Below are 20,100 nucleotides of genomic sequence, written 5' to 3'. Positions count from 1 at the left end.
CCCAAATTTGAATGAAATAAGTAATTACATTCTTTCGCGTAAAATACTTTATTATTACAGTATTAATATTATTATTATTAGTAGACTATTATTGTAATCAGAAAACTTCCAACGTTGCCAATTCTAACAACAGCATGACTTGTTAATTTAAGATGGCTGTTGAGTTCCGCATTTAAAATGACTCATGATGTATCACGCGCCCGCTAGAGGAAAGTCAATGGTCATGAGTGAGACGATGTATATACGTAGTGAGACATAAACGCAGCGTGTGTTGTATTCGTGCGCCAGTCTCACGACATGACTGTGAATTAGGCCATTGCATGAGGATATAGAGAAAATTATTTTTTTAAATATCCGAGATGCACCCCTTCTATGTTGTTTCACTTGATAAAATATGATTGTACACCAGATTTGAGGTAATTTGGTCATATCTTGATCCCCGCCCAACATGACTGACTAACAAGACGTTCTTTTCTTATAGTAAAATAATGCGAAAATGTAATATTAAATGTTCTCTTTTAATTCAGTTCATTATAGAACACTGTAAATCCACATATATAGTAATTAAAAAGTACTGTAACTAATCTTGCTCTCAGCTATATAATATCCACATCAAATCACTATATTTACTAAATTTAAGGTTTGTTAAAGGCTGCGGTTAACATCTTTAATGTCTCTTTTTTATATTTGGGAATTTATTTGCGATGATGTTCAATCATTGCAATAAGTACTGTTTTTGAGTTTCGTCATCGGTAACACTAGTTGAGAAGTCTTGAATCACCCCCACGGCCCATTAAGGGAGATATTTACCACTTTGACATGCCGTACATATGCCTCAGCTTCTTGATAAATTGGGATCAAGATGCCATTGGCTAACGGATTTTCCAAGCCATTGGACCTCAACGCCAATGCTGTGAAAAAAGAACCAGGATTTATGTCAATAAGAGGTGATAGTTTCGTACTGTGGTTCAGGATTGAAAATGTTGGAATGCCCCTCTCAAATTCTTTTGGTCTTGGAAATCGAAATAATGTCCGAGCAATTTGCTGACGTTCCGAATCAGTAACTCTGTTTGAAAATAGGGAGAACACTGCACATTCTTCGGTTAAATACCACAAATGTCTTTCCATGACCTTTATGGCTGCATTAGCAACTTGAGGATCATGCTTGCGATATTTAGTCAAGTCATGCCACAGCTTCAGATCATTGTAGACTGCATCGGCACCATTGGATGAAGAGAGCCATCTTCAACATTGAATTTGCATAGTGCTTCTAATTTATCGATCGTGATATTGTCATATCCTGCTTGAGCACTGACACCAAACATCTTTCCTGGACACAAAATGGACGGTATCCATCGAGCATTGTGAGCTGTTCCAAGTTTCAGCCAGTGTATTCCTTGTTCAGGTGTTTCTCCCAGAATTAACATCAGGTCAGCACACTTCCGATAATCAGCACGAGGTAACAAGTTATTTCTATTTGGGTGGAAAGTATTCTCTTCAGTGATTGAATTGTATTTTCCATTATGAGTTTCAGTGACCTGTCATTGATTTATATGGTCTTAAATTTTTCTTCTGTATTGATAGTTTTCGAAATGGAGTCCCTGAATTGAATGACATTGTCATTTTCAGGACTTGATGTTTCACTAAACAATATCTTGTGAACTGAACACAAGATTCTCTCAAAAACGTGATGCCGACAAGCAAACACAAACAATTTTTTGTCCAGTAATTTTTCGAGCTCTACACATGTTCCGATTTTCCATCCTGAGTTTGAAGCTATAGTGTCAAAAACGAAGGATCTTACGTTATCAGAGAGTTCGCGTTCATTTACAAGACTAGAAGTAACTCTTGCTTATTCTGTACCTGTTGTGTTTGCAATTACCAGAATACCAAGAAGTTTACCATCTTCAAAGTCTGACATATCAGATACTAGTACCGCTAGTTTTTCTATATTTTCTATTTTACTGAGTTTTTGTTTGGAATGTCTAGCTCTCATAGGCATTGTAGGAATACCAGACAGTTTCCAAAATTCTTCCATCTTCAAAATAACATATTTAATAACATCATCTCTCTTACCTTTCTGCATTGTTTCACGATTAAGAAAAACAAAGAAACGAAGCACATCCCCATTGGAAGGCAGTTAAGATTCTTCTTTCGGTGTCAAATCTCGTAGTAAATTCCCTACGAGCCACGCTTTTGGACCTCCTTCATCATCTTTTTTAAGTACTGAGCAGTTTGATGTGGACAAAAGAGGGCAAATCATTCCTTCACGTAATTTCTTTTCCATATCTTCACTCATTGTTAGTTACAACTTGTAAAGGAAAAAGGAAATCAGTTTTTACCTTATAGCGACAGTTATTATTGAGGTGGGCTGGGGTCAAAATATGACCTAAACACCTGAAAATTTGTACACAAGTATGTTTCAATAATTGTAATAACATGGTGGGGAGTGCACTTATGAAATTTAAGAAAACAATTTTTTGCAATGCCCTACTGTGAATCCCCATTCCCTTCCCACGTGTCATGTCTAGTAGGCTATAATTGTATAATAGAAGAGTATGTGATTCATTATTCGGGACTCACACCGAGTTGTTGTATATTCTGTTGTACCACCATATTGTTATTCTTACTTACATATGGTTTTTAAGAAACCCGGAGGTTCATTGCCGCCCTCACATAAGCCCGCCATCGGTCCCTGTCCTGAACAAGATTAATCCAGTCTCTACCATCATATCCCACCTCCCTCAAATCTATTTTAATATTATCCTCTCATCTACGTTTCGGCCTTTCCAAAGGTCTTATTTCCTCCGGCCTCCCAACTAATACTATATATGCATTTATGATTCGCCCATTCGCAAAACCATACAGAACAACCGGTAATATAATTGATTTATAAATTCTAACTTTTTGAGAGCAGACTGGATGATAAAAGCTTCTCAACTCAATAATAATACGCATTTCCCATATTTATTTTGCGTTTAATTTCCTCCCGACTATCATTTATGTTTGTTACTGTTGCTCCATGATATGTGAATTTTTTCACCTCTTCAAAGGATAAATTTCCAATTTGTATAAGTTATTTCCATTTCGTACAATATTCTAATCACGAGACATAATCATACACTTCGTCTATTCGGGATTTACTTCCAAACCTATCTCTTTACTTGCTCCAAGTAAAATTCCCATGTTTTCCCTAATAGTTTGTGGATTTTCTCCTAACTTATTCATGTCATCCGCATAGACAAAAAGCTGATGTAACCCGTTCAATTCCAAACCGTCTGTCATTCTTGACTTTCCTAATGGCATATTCTAGAGCGAGTTTGAAATGGAAAAGCATCTGACAGAAAATGGCCTATACGAACTCTACTGTACGTTTCACTGAGACACATTTTATTTCATCGAACTACTGTCTTCGCGCTACGAATTGACGGAGTGGATAGCCGGGAAGGGGGAACTTCACGCTACACTCTAATGTGAAAACTTCGGTCCACTTACTTCGCTAAAGGGAACGAAGTCAGACATAAAAGATTCCGCATCTTCGGTGTTGTCGCTATGACTATCATTATCATATTTTTCGAAATTGTTGGGGTATTATCTCTCAACAAAGCCATTCATTCCACTCTGATGAATAGCAGTGAGTCTGACATATTTACGATAGTCGAAACTCCCGTAACATTTATATCCTGCCAGCACTTGGGAAACCTTAAATTGGTGTCTATCCATATCTCGTCCAGGTACAAAATCGGTTTATACTCTTCCCTCAGTTTTCTTATTTTCTGTAGATATCTTCACATCCAATTTATAGTCCGACCATCGGTTCTGTGCCCCCGTAAGATATGCGAACTGAACCTTAATTCCTTTTCAGCCTCGGCAATTCATTTCTATCCCTGTATTCCTATTTCTCTCTTTTCTATCCCTCTCTCTTTCTCTCCCCCAATACTAAGCAATTTTGAGCCTTCTTGCGGGACAGTTTATTTGCACTTGCAGTCCAGTGTTGTCAACTCACCATGAATACTGTAGCACGGAGTGGTGAAAGAAATATCATTACGCAAGTAATAGCATTTTGTATAAGTCAATCAGCGTCATTAGACCTACTTAAATTAAATTATGAATAAGTAATAATTAACCTTACAGTATTATAAGCAATATTCAAGAGACATGACACTGTTTGACGGAAGTTTGGCAACATCCCTATTCGGCAAGGTTCGTGGCCTGCTGTTTGACGTAGTGGGAGAGAAACGGCTGGAATGGGGTGAGTAGAGGCGTTAACTTTTCCAAGAACGACGACAGCATTGAAGGGGCATAGATCCGATGGTACGACAATACAATGTTTTCCCCTTCAATTAAACACTCTCTTCTCGATACACACTTCTTTCATCTGAACCCATTTCCTTCAGTGTTCGCCTTAATGTTGTATTCCATTTGAAATCAATTCTCTCTTGTAAGACAGATAAAAGTTTGTTGCAGCTTGGTACTACATTTTCTAATTGGTTATTTTACAACGCTGTAACAACTAATAGGTTATTTAGCATAGATGGAATTGGTGATGGCGAGGTGATATTTGGCAAGATGAGGCCAAGAATTCGCCATAGATTATCTGACATTCGCCTTCCTGTTGGGAAAAACCTCGGAAAAAACCCAACCAGTTTAGCTCAAGCGGGAATCGAACGCACGCCCGAGCGCAACTGCGGATCAGCAGGCTAACAAGCTACCTCCTGAGCTACGCTGGTGGCCCTCCTCCTTGTTGAAATAAAAATTATCAATTAGGCCTATATCTTTTTGTAAATCTCCGGTCAAAGTCATCTACTTTTACGTTTCGGTAGTCTGGCCGTTGCCGTTTTTTTTTTTTCTCCCAGGTGTCGACAACACACTTTCTTCTGTGCAGTCTTTCATTTTATTCCTTATACGCTGTATCATTCTTGTGAATAAATTACAGTACTTTTTGCCTTTGCTCCAGATTTCGTAAGAGAAATGCAAAGGCACATCTCAACCACTATAGAAAAAAATGGCTTAACCATGTCAATAGGATGGACAGTTCCAGACTCCCAAGACAAATTCTCCGCTATATACCACATGGAAGACTACAGTGCATGAGGATTAAGTTGGCGTGATTTCTACTGTCCTTGTCTGAGGTCCTTGTCTATCGACTGCCACCAGATGTGACGGGCAAGAGGTTTCCTTTTGTACAATTCTTGGAATTCCCTTTCTTCTCCCATCTCCCTTCACACTTTTGCAAACCCAATTAGTGGATCTTTCAGTGGCGTCTCGGGGTTGTCCGAGTTCATTAGTTAGTAGTACTGTATTTTGTGAATACTGACGTGGGTTTGTATCTTTTTTTATTGGGTTATTTTACGACGCTGTATCAACATCTCAGGTTATTTAGCGTCTGAATGAAATGAAAGTGATAATGCCGGTGAAATGAGTCCGGGGTCCACCACCGAAAGTTACCCAGCATTTGCTCGTATTGGGTTGAGGGAAAACCTCGGAAAAAACCTCAACCAGGTAACTTGGCCCGACCGGGATTCGAATCCGGGCCACCTGGTTTCACGGCCAGACGCGCTGATCGTTATTCCACAGGTGTGGACGAGTTTGTATCTTGTTGTATCAATTTAATATAATATAATTCACAAATTAAAATGTTTTCGGAGATACATGGTTTCACTGTTACCTTAAATATTGTAATGAGTGTTGTGCTCTTGTATTTAATAATAATGGTAGGCAATATGGGAATACGCGAGAAAGCCTTGAAGTCGGACGGTATGAACATGGTTTTTAATGCAGATAAATTCTTGACTGGAGAATATGAGGCACTGAAATGCGGAAAAGAAACAATATCTGTGCCGAGTTTTATCGAAAGAACTGCTGCAGCGACACATATATCATCGCGTGGTGTTAACAGGATTAAAATAGAAAAAAAAAAAAAAAAAAAACAAAACAAAAAAAAAACAAAAAAAAACCAAAAGGAAACGCTAGAAAGCGGAAGTGGAAGTGTGCTGCGAACTTCAGGAAAGAAACGCCCGAACAGGACTCTTAAAAAACGTGTGTAACAGATTAAAAATGAGCGCATTTGCGAAAGTGACGAAAGAAAATTGCAGGAAGGCCTGTGAACACGTAGAAAAAGTTGAAAAATTTTATTGGGCGAAGGATGGACTTGTAGATGGAAATTTATTATTCGTTGGTAATCAATTTAGACGACACGGACGAACTTTCTGGCAGAGTGGAGTCAGAATTTGAAGAGGAAGAGAATGCCGCCACTGGTAACTCGCGGTCGTTTGAAGGAGTGTCGACCATCATAAATGAGGGTAGAGAGAGATGGTGAGCATTCTCTCTCTTTCTAAAAGGGACTAAATCCTCATGGACTGTATCTTTGGGACGCCTCCTGAAAAGATGGACGGAGACCGTAACAGCCACTAGGCCTAATACCTGCAAGGACGATGATGATGACTGTTGTTCTTTATCTTCATCTCATAATTATTTTACATTTGCAATAATATTTCTTTCTTGGCTATAATATAGATTGTCAATCCTTATTTCCTCTTTGTTGACCTATTTACAATAAACAAAAAAACTGTTAATTTTATAAGCCTAAACATTACACAATAATATGAATTCCATAAACTCTGTATTATTATGAACACTATTAACACTAAAAGCAAACGATAACTAAAGTAATACAAATACAGACCGATTATTTAGTCGTGACAGCTCGGCGACGCGAAAGAGGGGAAGTAGTAGGAGTAGCGGGGTGAGTTACGGAGTAGAGATAAGAGCGAGCGGTCAGTAAAGAAATGCAGTTCAGCTTAACTCTACTGGAAACACACCGCTCTACCGCACACGTGACATCCGATCGCTCTGAAGGCAAGCGACTGAGTAACCTGAACACCACTTGGCGTAACCATTAACTCGCCTGACCCAGGCGCACATTGTCGGTGACTGTTAGGACTAAATAATCGTACTGTACTTGCGGTATATTGAAAACAATCGTCCTGTTGAAGCTAATAAAACACTACAAAAAACGCTACTATTATTCCACAAAGTCGCAAACACGCTCAGACACATGTAGTAGATGTTTGTGAAACAGGAATATTGCAGTGAAGAGCGCATGCGCATGCGCGACTGTTTCCCCTCCGCTCCTTCCCAGAAAATACGGCAGAATTGGTCAGAATTGTGGGAAACGTATCCCAAGAAATCCCTAATAAATCTGCAGTTTCAAATCCCTGACAAAACATCCTCATACCGGTTACCGAGTGTATAAATTTCGTTCAAGTTCCCTGAGTTGGAATAAGTTGGACGAAATTTTTGCTTAATTAGTGAGTTAATTCTCGAAAGTAATTGAACTTTTAAACGCATCACGTGGGAGAGTAGTACAACTGCCATGATGGACTCTAATCCTGAACTCACCGTCACATCTCACGTAGCAGCCACCGCCTCTTGCTTGAATCCCGCACCAGTGAAGGCTGCTGATCTGCAAGAACAAAAAATAGAATGCAATGAGGCAAAAGAGCATTGCAACTAATATGCTCGTCAAAAGAGGTCATTTGTAGCTGCAGAACTGTAGTGTTGCAATTAGGTTTTCAGCTAATGGCTTCTAACAGAAACAAATCGGGATAGGTTGTAGATATGAGAATGAAGAATGAACTCACTTTTGCATTCAAATAAAATTTTATTCATAACAGGTCGCCTCTCGTATGCATTGAGAATAAACATGTCGATAGCTGTAGTAATCGCCGTGCTCTATCGTTTGCTATTCATTGCTTATAGAATCACTCCCCTTGCGTTATATAGGTATGCCTCGACATTTTGAATTTTCTCTATTCACTCAAATTCACTCGCGAATAATTCCAATTTAACATGTCGAATGCTGATTGCTACTCAATTGAGGTTATAGCCATGGTCGTATGGAATAGTTTAAACTCTGTGAAGGTTCTATTCCTTCGAATTCTCGAGTTACAGTGCCTCGGCTGCAGTGCGACCAGCCATTTCGTACGACTTCCTCCTCCCGCCTATCATTAGATTACATTACACGCTCTAACTCAAGGTCACATTGGATATAATGATATTTTGTCTGTCCCTTGCAGTTTACTTCATTGGAATATGTCGTATAGTTTAGAAATTAGTATAGTCGCGACAAAATTCGCCTGAAAATATTGACATTTTGGGATGACATCTTAGTACTGGACCGAACTTATAGACATATTGAAGTCAGAAACGACTTCTGAACTTAGCTGATCGTGTGAGATTTGGGATGAACAAAACCATACTACAAAAATTAACATATAAGGTGCGACAATGGAATGCAACGGTAAACGGTATTCATAGTCTTCTTGTAGGGCACTGAGCGAAATTAAAAAAAAAATCCATTTAGGCTATTCTGGAAAATTATCAGAAAATACAATATTTATCGATCTGTACTTAATGTTTTAAAAGTAGATTGTTTAAATAACCTCCATGATAACATATTCTACTTTGAATTTTATGCATAACTCCCCGCAATAAAGAGGAGTCCATGATCTAATTTCATTGGTTATGCTTTCTTTTAACTATGTGATGGTGTGCGACTTATTACTATACACTTTACTTTTCAAATATTCTCAGAGGCAGGCGCGGATCTAGAATTTAATAATAGGGGGGGCTAATAATAATTGAGGGGCTGGGTGCAAGAAGGGCATTTTAGAGGATGTGCCCTTTTTGAGTAAAACGCTTTATTGTGTTCTCTGACCTGTTATGCACATGATCACAAAGTTGTAGTTCAATACTGTAATCATAGAGGTCAGGAGTACCGGTACCCAAAATGTAAAGGCGTGCATAGATAACATTATTACGGTTTGAATTTCCAACATAAATTTTCTCAAAACTTGCATTTGAGAGAAGTGCCTTTCTTGCACCAACCCCTCAATTAACATATGAATACAGTAGTATAATCATAACACAGAACAATGGAATTAAAAACAAATAAATAAACCACAACAATATTGTCACTCTTAGGTTCTAAGTCTTCAGTTAGTCCTAATTCTAAAGGAAATGGTGACTGGAATGGAAAGTCGATTAAATGTTACTTACAGTTTAACGAAGCTGAAGTCGTCTGGGATGTTTGACTTTGGTTAACCTCTTTAACAATTTTCTTTTCAATAATGGTGCCACAACAGTTTATGAGATCGTTTTGCATTGTTTTGCTTGTTAGAGAAGAGTTTTTGGGGGCATTTTTAAGATGACTATGCAGAATCTGATCACCGGCATCAACGCGATATTTAAGAAGCTCCCTGGAATTACCTTCGTTTTGATTTTCGCTTTCCAAGTCAATCGCACCATCATCCCTGTGTCCTCTTAATGGAATATTTTGTCGGCCGCACAAAATAATTGTTTTTACTATTGGGACAAGTTTCATCCTGTTTTCGCGCACTGTTTGTAACACTTCATTATTCAATTGAACCAGAACGTTCTCTACCTTACCTTCAAACACTCGATAAATTGTCACATTTTAAGAGAGCAGTTTTGTGATAACTGTTCTCTGAATGTCTCCTGAATATTTCAGAGGCTTTTTTTAATTTTCTTAGAGGTTTCGTAACTAAATTATGTAACGTAACTTTGCTTCGCCCTCCCTCTTTAGGTCCGAATAAAACGCACACGTGACAGAACGCACCTTCATCCTTCTTACTGTAAGACAGCCATGGAAATCTTTTAAGCCACGCATGCTGAAATTGTCTAGACTGTCCCGATTCTAGTGTCCTCTGAAATGGATATTTTTCGTCTGGAACCCACGGATTTGTTAGAGCTTTGTATTTTATCTCGTCACTGCATATTTCTTTTTCCACTAAGCAACCAATATCTAATATATTATGAGTCGTCGAACTAGCGTCATCACTTCACCGCACATAACCGATTCCACTGTTACGGTATTAACAGGCATACACTTTTCTTCATCAGTTGTATCATTGTCATCCGTACTGCACTTTTCTTTCACTTCACCACACGGCTTCTTGACGAATTGTAAGATATTTGTTTGAAACTTACGTTTCGACATTTTATAATTTCTTATAACTGTTAAATTAAATAATTCACCTGTGCGGACTGATCACTTCTCGTCTCAATTCAGAAGTCGAATGTAGTGGCTATTGTAAAGTACGATAACAAGATATTGGTAGCGTCCTAGCTACAGTGTGGTAGGTTTGGATACCGTTAGATTTCCGTTCCGAAGTCCGAGCTATTGTTAAACCCCATGGTAACGACCCCTAAGGAATGCGACCACTTACCTGATCTATTCACTGCGAACTGTAAAGAGAGTTTGTATGCCAAAGTAAAATAGCAAAATAATATGAAGTTTAGAGAGTGAAGAAATCATATAAGTTATATGAATGAAAAAATAATGCGTTGTACATTTTAAATAAAAAAAAGTCTTTGAAATGATAGGGGGGCTATAGACCCCCAGACCCCCCCCCCCTTGTATCCGCGCCTGCTCAGAGGAATTGGTTGGGAGGTCTTGGCGGCAGTTTATGTCTCCAATTCATGAAATTATGCGTCCAAGAATTAAGGTTTGCAGACAGCTTTTGCGTCAAATAGATATTGTCTTCCACTATAGTAGGCCTAATAGTTAAATAACGGATAGGGTCTATGATGTGCACCTCTACCACGAGACCTGTAGAACTTTAAATAGTCATAGCCATGGTGACACCTGACATGTTATCCGGAATCTGACAGGAGTTGGATTATGGAGGTCAAAACGCCGGCACTACGTGCTCTCAAGAACCCGCACAACATTTTCGCGCAATTTTCCTTCTCGAAACTATGAAACTGAAATGGGCATTTTAGTGAAGTGACAAAACTGCAAAATTGTGTGAAGAATTCACTATCCCAACAAGCAGTGCTTCAGTTGAAGGTACCCAGCTTTTGAAACTGAAAAATATTAAAATATCACTCAACACTCAAGGAGTCCCCTGCCGTGGCTGAGCCGTCGCAGCTTCAGCCAGTCACGCAGGCAATCCGGGTTTGAGTCCCGGTCAGGCCTAGGCACTTGTGGAAGATAAGGTCGCAGCTGTTTTTCTCGAGTTTCTCTCGTTTCCCCATATTAGGCAATATTCTGTCAGCATTTCTCCGTTTCGTCATCATTTCATAGCATTCCCCGAACGCCGGTTGGTGATGCACGGAAACCTAGGTAGGCCCTATGCAGCCAATCTTGGTGAAGTCAGCCGGTGTGGGTTTGGGAATGCGCCTAAGTTGAGGGTTAGCGCAATAGATAGACTAGTAAAAGGTCTCAGTGCTGGGTCACAATGTCCGCCTCACGAAAATTTCATTCCATTCAAGGATAAACTTCGGAACACGGTTACCTTTATAGCCTTCTTCCCCGAAAATTACAAGCTTTTGCACACAAAATACATTATTGCCACTGACAAGTTCCTTTTCGTCAGCGTGATAATGCGCATTCGAAAAACACAAACTGCTCTTTTTAGTATTTTAAGATGATCTTTGGTAATGAAGTAGGCCTAACCGTATACAACTGAATTTTTCCCCCGTTCCATTCCAACATTCAAAGACAGAAAAATCGTTCTTACCTTTGTTTGATAGCACTGGAGAGGGAAATTCAAACAAATCTACAGCTGAACTCCAAATTTTATGACCATGTAATTGATGATTTCGCGAAGAAGAAAGGAGAATCAACAATCATTCAATCAAAGGAGAATCAAAAGAGAATCAATTTCCTTTTTTCATAATTTTTTACTTTAAGACTTTGATTTGACTGCCATTGTTAACCCCGCCTGTATGTTTTAAATCTTCTGATACTGTTGGCCTAACTCTTTTTCCAGTTTCCGAAACAGATCCATTGTATAATAAGTGATTCCTCATTAGTTTCAGAGCGTGCGATAATCACACAAACCTCAGATTCTACGTCCAGATGTCACATCATTTGAAATAAATGTTTGACTTACATTCATTTCCAAGTCTTTCCGTAATTTCTGATTTTGAGGACCCATGTGACTGAAGAAAGCACTTACCGTCATTTCCCATTAGTTATGGGAAAAGACGGTACTTTAAAACCAGAGGCTTGTTTATTATTATTACGAGCACTTTTCTTTTATAATAATGGAAGCGTGATTTTTTTTTACTTTCTCTATGAGGCCGGGAGGGGAACATCCCCTGTGTACCGCGATATGTCTATTGTGCGCCCCTGGGATGAGTTGCGAGCCCACCGACCGCACCCACACCGAACCGACCTAACCCCCAACACCCTAAGGACCAGTCCCACCATCCTTCTAAGTCCGTGTACCATTCCCCCAACAGCCCTCCCACCACATTCCGCCCCTCAAACGGTCACCACTCCCGTCTGGCTAAGGGTCTGAAGTGTAGGTCACCCCTAGGAGGAGGGGAGTGGGTTCCGCTATCGGGTAACTAACTGCCAACTTGCCACATATCCATAGAGGCCGGCCGAGAGTGGTAGGAGCTTCGGAGGGCGCCGCAGGCACTGTCTGAAAATCTAGAAGATAACCGGAATGATAAGGAAGGATGATGAAGGGGGGAAGGAAGTGGCGAGGATGAGTGGGGTTCCATACGCCTGATAAAGTTATCTGATATTCATCCATAGGAGTGATGGAAAAACCCTCACCCAGGCAACTCATCCCAAGCGGGGAATCAAACCCCGGTCCGCTGGGTTCGGGAGCGAACACGCTACCACGAGACCAGAGAGTTGGATATGAAGGAGTCATAGTACAATCAAACATATAATTCATTGATTGCTTCCATTTCCCCGTCAAACTACGAACAAGTATGACTGGCCATAATTTTATTGTATGGCTCACAGAAACAGTTCCTTGTTGGGTCCACTGCCTATTTTCATTTCTGTCGTAACACAAGACCATATTTTTCTCCATTTTAATTAAGCCTGGCGGACACTCAATTGTCGAAAGACGTTTACGTAAAGTACGTGCACTGGGTAAGGGGTAATATTCCTTACATATTCTGAACGTCTTTTAGAAATTGCATGAAGTGTCACAACTATTGAAATATCGTTACTGCCCCAAAATTTAACATGAACCACGAATTATGGTTTTACATTGGAATTTTGATACGAGTTGTTCATATTTAACAAGAAATTATTTAGATTTTGAAAGTCATTTCTCAAGTCCTGAAATGTTTTGTTTCAAATGCAATATTTTGTCATTTGCTACTTGTAGTTATTTTTGCAGTTTATCGTTCATTGCTCGAATTTTATTAACTTTTTAACTTATCTTTTCTTCGGTATTTTCACTTGCACTGTATGTATTTGATGTACCTGGCTTCAAAAATTCACACAAGAGTTTTTCCTATTGCTTAAATGAAACCTTGCATCGCGTTCGTCCTTTCGAATATCACACTGTGTTCGGCCGCATTTTTTAGTTTTAGTTTTTGTGGTAACCTTAATAATTCTGCTTTAAAATCGCGATGATAATCAGAATTATCGAAGTGATCGAACAAGTATGCGATATTTCAGGTCTAAAACTATTTGCTGTATTACGCAAATATATCCACCTTTCACGAACAGCTTGTGCCTTTGGATATCGATTATAAATTAGGTTTCATCACCACAATTTTCTCCTCTGTTTTTATATGTTGCTATTGCACAAGTGCAAGGAATATTTATAAATTAATCCCTTTTACACTCACTAAAAATACTGTACAACTGCACTACAAACTTGGCAAAGTAAAAATTTCAAAAGAAGTTACTTAAAGTATCTATAGGAAGTAAATCTATTGTAAATTAATTTTATCACCACAATTTTTTTCGTCTGTTTTACATGTTGCTGATGCATATCTGCAAGGTATTTTTATAAATTAATCTCTTTTGCGCTCACTAAGAAACACTGAATTATCAAACATCAACAAACAAACGTACAATTAACAACGGATTTAACAGTGGCAGTTAAATCAAAGTCTTAAAGTAAATAATTATGAAAAAAGTGAATTGATTGAAATGTTAGCCTGTTATATTTCGTACCGATTGAAGAAGAAATATCTGTGTGTGTGTGTGTGTGTGTGTACTGCAAAAAAACTCTTCTACAGAGAAGAAAAAAATTGTGAAAGTAAGAAATCCGATTCGTTACAGTGTTTTGCACGGAGAAATATTCGTCCTTCTCTTGACTAGCTTCGTGTGGTTTACAAATTTGAAAAGTGTTTTGAGGAGTAGCATGAAACTACATTAAACAAGTTCAAAAACGTAGCGCAAACATTTGCTAATATACTCAACGGAAAGATTTCTAGTAGGCCTATAGATCCATTTGTTATTGAATGATACTCCAGAACTCGATCGTCATGAAAGCTCTCCACAAACGCCGACAGGGGCAGAAAAGTAAATCGTCTACAAGTAGCCGTAAAACAGCGAAGAAAATGAAGAAAATCGTCAACTATGTAATATGAGCACAATAACATAATATTCTTCTTAGAAAGTCATTGTGTATTATTTTCATATCATCGTTGTAAAGAAATAAGAGTTTTAACAACGTCTAAAGAGTTCACAATAATTGAAAAATTTTTTGGGATCACAATGGTAATTTTATGAGTGTCATAAATATCTTCGGTGCATTGCTTTCCATAGTACGAGCCCAGTAGACCCAGCCTTGACGGCAGATGACGTCACGAGCAGAGCTGAGAGATCCGATGGCGGCTATCTTCCATTCTTTTTTTTGGGTTATTTTACGACGCTGTAACAACATCTAGGTTATTTAGCGTCTGAGTGAAATGAAGGTGATAATGCAGGTGAAATGAGTCCGGGGTCCAGCACCGAAAGTTACTCAGCATTTGCTCGTATTGGGTTGAGGGAAAACCCCGGAAAAAACCTCAACCAAGTAACTTGCCCCGACCAGGATTCGAACCCGGGCCATCTGGTTTCACGGCCAGACGCGCTGACCGTTACTCTACAGTTCTTGCATATTACTGTGGAATTCCGGCCACCAAGTCACTCAACTGAATGCGCTCCTTGTTGACTTGACTTAATATAAAAATGTCAACATACATGTCGAACTTGGAGTCAGGCCACAAAGGGAAAAACATTGGAGGCTGCAGGTTCGAACCGATGCTGGGGATTGAACTTTGGCGTAGCTCAATGGTTAGAGCGCTTGGTAGAACCTAGGACCCGTGTTCGATCCCCGGCGCCGAAGCAAATTTTTTTCCTCTAATATTAATTTGTTTCTTTGTTTGCGGACATTTCAAACTGCGAAGTCTTCACGGTACTATAAAACAAACTTTGAGATCGTCATTTATTTACCGCATAGACAGTCAACTGAAAATGGCGACTCCGTTCAAAGGTTTTGGTGAAGCTAACATTAGTGAAATAGAATTTTAGTAAGTCAATTAATATTTTATTGTATTAAAATACTTTATTTCTTCTACTCTTTATATAATTTCTTGTAATCGTGTAATAGTCAAATTCCACTCGAGGTATGATTTTATCTAGGTAAATCAAAATCTCTAGTGAGATTACTATTGAATAAACTGTACAGAGAAAATATTCAAGATATTAAACAGGCCTTTACTAGGCGACTTACCTGGAAGAGTCCAAAATCGTATCTGCTTTTGGCAAAAGTCTCGAAGCCACTCTCGTATTTAGCGATGCACACCCCTGCAAAAAAAATGTTTTGTACAAAGAGATAATTATGGTGGAAAATCTATCGATCTACATAAAAACTGTGGGACAGTTTTTCAATTCTACATCTTGGAATTTTGCAAATAATAATAATAATAATAATAATAATAATAATAATAATAATAATAATAATAATAATAATAATAATAATAATAATAATAATAATTCAGAGTGGGCCTTGGAAAGTTTGTGAGCTAGATATTGTGGCTCCATAAAAGTAGTTTAGATTGTTCATATCTGTACATCAAGTTTTCAAGTTGCGCTAAACTGGAGAATTCCCACGGTATCTTTGAACCGTGCCGTTACGTTTAGCATCAAATTTAAGTAAATACACAATCTCGCCAACATAAGAACACGACGTTGGTGTGTGGCGTCGTTGGAGGGAGAAATTTGTTTCTTTTCTCTCTCTACCTCCTTCTTTCTGAAAATTACAGAGAGATAGCACCACTGTTAGCTACAAGGTATATTTGCGCAAATATATTGAAGTAGATTATGTGACTTAGATGAGAGTCTCGAGACAAAACAGTTTTGCTACATTTCTTTTTTTATTAAATGTTAAGCACAGGAACGCCATTTCGTAATTTTATTTAAGAAACAAGCCAAACAAATTATCTTTGCATCAAAAACGGATGCTCCCTGGACCAAATTATCGTATTTTATAATTGTTTGAATGCAACAGAAGCCAGAAGTCTTGCACTTGACTAATGCAGTGAATTATTTAAGAATATAGTCGCGAATTTTACTACCACTATTTCGATTATGTTTTGTTTGGCACGGCTCGGTACGGCCTGGTGATAGTGGCCAGCGAGTAACGTCGACTATCGACATTGCTCTGCTGTGGGTATTATCCAGTTGTACCTCAAGTTGTATGTTTTAAATGTCATTTTGTTTCTATTTTAACATTTCATTATTTTTAGTGTTGTCTAGGCTTTTGACTAAGAGTACACGCTATATAAATTGTTTCAGCATTGCTAGCAGAATCTCATCAAGATGGATGTCAATGGAGATGACAATCGACAAAAACGAAAGCGATCAACATCAAGATCTGAAAGTAATAGTAAGTCTTCATATATTTCTCGAAATCCTTTTGAACCATTATCAAACTTATCAGAAGATAATGACACAGAAACTATGGATCAGGACAGTAGTTCTAATCAAAAATCAATAAAATCTCCCCCTACATATGCAAACAATGTATAAAACATAAGTGTAATTATTTCCAACTTAAGAACACAAAATGTTGGTAATTTTAAACAAGTTACTCTGGATAATCAGAGGGTAAAATTTTCTTTTGAATCTGTTGAAGGCTACAGAAATGCTATCAAATATTTTGAAACACATAAAGCTGAATATCATACGTTTCAAATGAAGAATGAACGCAGTTTTCGAGTTGTGATTAGAGGCTTACATCCTTCATGTGACATCAACGCAGTTAAGAACGAGTTGCGTGAACAAGGATTTCAAGCTCTGCAGATGGTTCCAATATACCATTCTATTACTAAAGTACCTTTACCTTTATTTTTCCTAGACCTTAAATCCAACGTTAACAATGATAACATATAGGCTATGATTTAAATAGTTTTTACTATGCTATGATAAAAGTAGAGCCTCCTAAACCTAAGAGGCACATTATACAATGCATGAACTGGCAGGAATATGGTCATAGAAAAAACTACTGTCATAAAAGTTCCCGGTGTGTTAAATGAGATGGAATTCATCCCATTTCAAACTGTAACAAACCTCATAATGTACCTCCAGTGTGCGTAAACTGTAAAGGACAGCACACAGCTAGTTACAGAGGATGCCCTGAACATTTAAAGCTCCAGGAAACATCTTCATTTGTATATAAGAGAAACGTTGATGTAAATACAAATGTAAATTCTTTTCCAGTGAGTACAAACTTATCCAATGTGAATTTTCCATTGATTCCGGGCCCAAAAATATCAGCTAATCAAAAATCCTATGATGAAACAGGTTCAGGTGTATCAAAGGTAAATCAGCTGTAGCAAGTTCTTACTAAGCTAGATTCTCTCTTAGCTCTGCTTCATCGTCTTATAACTGCGTTATCTCAAATTCTACCTGTCCTTCTTAACAAAAATGAACACTATCTCTAATAAAAAAAATACCCATTTGCACATGGAATTGTCAAGAAATTAACAATAAATATAATGAACTACTATTTTTCCTTAATTTACATGATATAGACTTACTGCTCGCAACGGAAACCAAGTTAACACATCACATTCCTGGCTATATTGCATATGGAGCAGGTCATCCCAGTGGTGTGAGAAAAGGGGCTTCTGCGATATTTATCAAATCAGACCTAAAACACAGTGAACTTGTGCCTATAATTGAAACTGAAATTCAAGTTGCTCGCATACAAATCACCTTCGAAGGCAATGAATTACAAATTGCATCATTTTATTCTGCTGCTGCAAATAGAGTAACTATGGCACATTTCTGGGACATTATTCATATCATGAAGACACATTTTCTTATTGGAGATGACTTTAACAGTAAACATCCTAGATGGGGAAGTAACACGACCAATCCTAGAGGTAAATTATTCCACGATGTAACCTATCTATTTACTCTGCAACCTATTTACCCTAATGAATCAACACATTATCCTCAAGATGGAAGCACTCCAAACTTGTTAGATTTTTTCCTGGTAAAAATCTTGCCGATTTGTGTTCAGAGGCTTCTGTATTACATGAATTAAGTTCAGATCATCTTCCAGTAATGATTAATTTGTCTATAAATGATTTAGATGCTCCTCTACACCTTATATTGATGAAATTTCCATTTAACTGGCAACTATGCAGTTCAACACTATGTAGAAGCAATTACTGAAACACAAATACCTCTCAAGACTCCCAAGGATATAGACATTGCTGTGTCTACGTTAACCAGGAATATTCAATTTGCAGCGAATGTCGACAGTAGCCATTCCCAGAATTATAAAAACAAAAATAGAGTTCCATTTACATCACATATAAGACAACTTTATTTCATTAAAGAGCAATATAAATTACTCTGGGAACAGGCAAAATATCCTCCATACAAAACTAAATTAAATGGAGCCTCCAGAGAACTCAGTAAAGCTTTAAGAAACCAACATCAGACTGCAATGGAGAATAAATTAAAATCTTTAATGGCTGAAGATGGAACAATATGGCAAAGAACAAATTTTGCCATAAAACATACTGACAGTAGGACTACTCCATTTAAAATCTGCAACCAATGGTTTTCAAGACCTGAACAAAAAGTAAAAGTTTTCTCTGAATAGTTATATCAGCAATTTCAACTCAATCCCAATCTTGACCCAGGTTTCGCTCATCAAATTCATGAAAGTTTAACACGACCTCTTCAAATATCTTACTTTGGAAAATTTTTTACACTAGGATAAGTCAGAAATCAAATTGAAAGATCTCCAAAGAAGAAAGCTCCTGGCCATGATCTTATTGTGCAACCTCTCCTGAAAATTTTTTCTAGAAAACCACTCGTTCTTCTAACACAAATCTACAATGCAGTTCTAAGTTTAACATATTTCCCTCGACAATGGAAGCATGCCATAGTGGTTATGATCCCCAAGCCTGATAAAGACAAAAGCAACCCTTCAAATTACCGCCCAATAAGTCTGCTGCCATTACTATAAAAATATTTGAAAACTGCTCATTATCACAAAGAACTTGCTAATTTCTTAGATAACAACCCTGAATTATGATAATAGGGGAACATATATATATATATATATATATATATATATATATATATATATATATATTGTAAGTTCACAGGGCTAACGGCTTCGAAGCTGGGTACCTGGTTCTAATGAAGTGCACTGGTAGCAATCTAAAACATGGGGGCATGAGATAGTTACTCTGCCTGCCATTAAAAATTCACTTCACAAAATCCCCAAGGGGGGGGGGAAACTTATATCTCATCTCTTAGAACAACTTCAAGGGACTATTGCTTCAACGCAGTTTGGATTTAAAGCAAAACTCTCTTGTCCACAACAACTACATCGGATCACAGATACTATTTTAGTTACATATGAGGAAAAGGCGGTGCGCTTGGGTCTCTTCCTAGACACAGAAAAGGCATTTGATAAAATATGGCATGAAGGCTTGCTCTCAAAGCTTAAAAATCATGTATCACATACCTATTATCTAATAATCAAGTTATACCTTTCATAACATACATTCTCTGTTAAATACGAATCTGCTCAGTCAAAATAAAATATTGATCAATATGGAGTACCTCAAGGTAGTATTTTGGGACCGCTGCTTTATATTCTATATACATCGGATTTTCCAACTCAAGATCACTTAACAATGGCCCATTTTGCTGGTTATGTTGCCATCCTTAGTAAGGGTGCTTGTGAATCAGCAGCAGAACAACTGAACATTTTTGTAAAAAAAAATTCCACATGTTGTAAGCAATGGCGAGTAATTATGAATCCTCGAAAATCAAATTTAGTCAGACTTACT

The 20,100-nt window shown here is 37.9% G+C and overlaps 1 protein-coding gene across 5 annotated transcripts in view; it reads right to left on the bottom strand.

Annotated features, from left to right (window-relative positions):
* LOC138715414 (lysozyme 1B-like) overlaps window positions 1-20,100 on the bottom strand; it is an 83,587-nt gene that overhangs the window by 25,075 nt on the left and 38,412 nt on the right. For all 5 annotated transcript variants that reach the window (XM_069848275.1, XM_069848278.1, XM_069848274.1 and 2 more), the window contains 2 exons: window positions 15,510-15,583; window positions 7,402-7,465 (listed from right to left, as the gene is read on the bottom strand). In XM_069848275.1, coding sequence (XP_069704376.1) covers window positions 7,402-7,465; window positions 15,510-15,583 — 138 coding nt within the window. The remainder of the gene's footprint in view (window positions 1-7,401; window positions 7,466-15,509; window positions 15,584-20,100) is intronic.

This window comes from Periplaneta americana, chromosome 15 (assembly GCF_040183065.1).
Source record: "Periplaneta americana isolate PAMFEO1 chromosome 15, P.americana_PAMFEO1_priV1, whole genome shotgun sequence".
NCBI lineage: Eukaryota > Metazoa > Arthropoda > Insecta > Blattodea > Blattidae > Periplaneta > Periplaneta americana.
The sequence above is the reverse complement of the archived record's forward strand: the minus strand, read 5'-3'. Positions and strand labels throughout refer to the sequence as shown.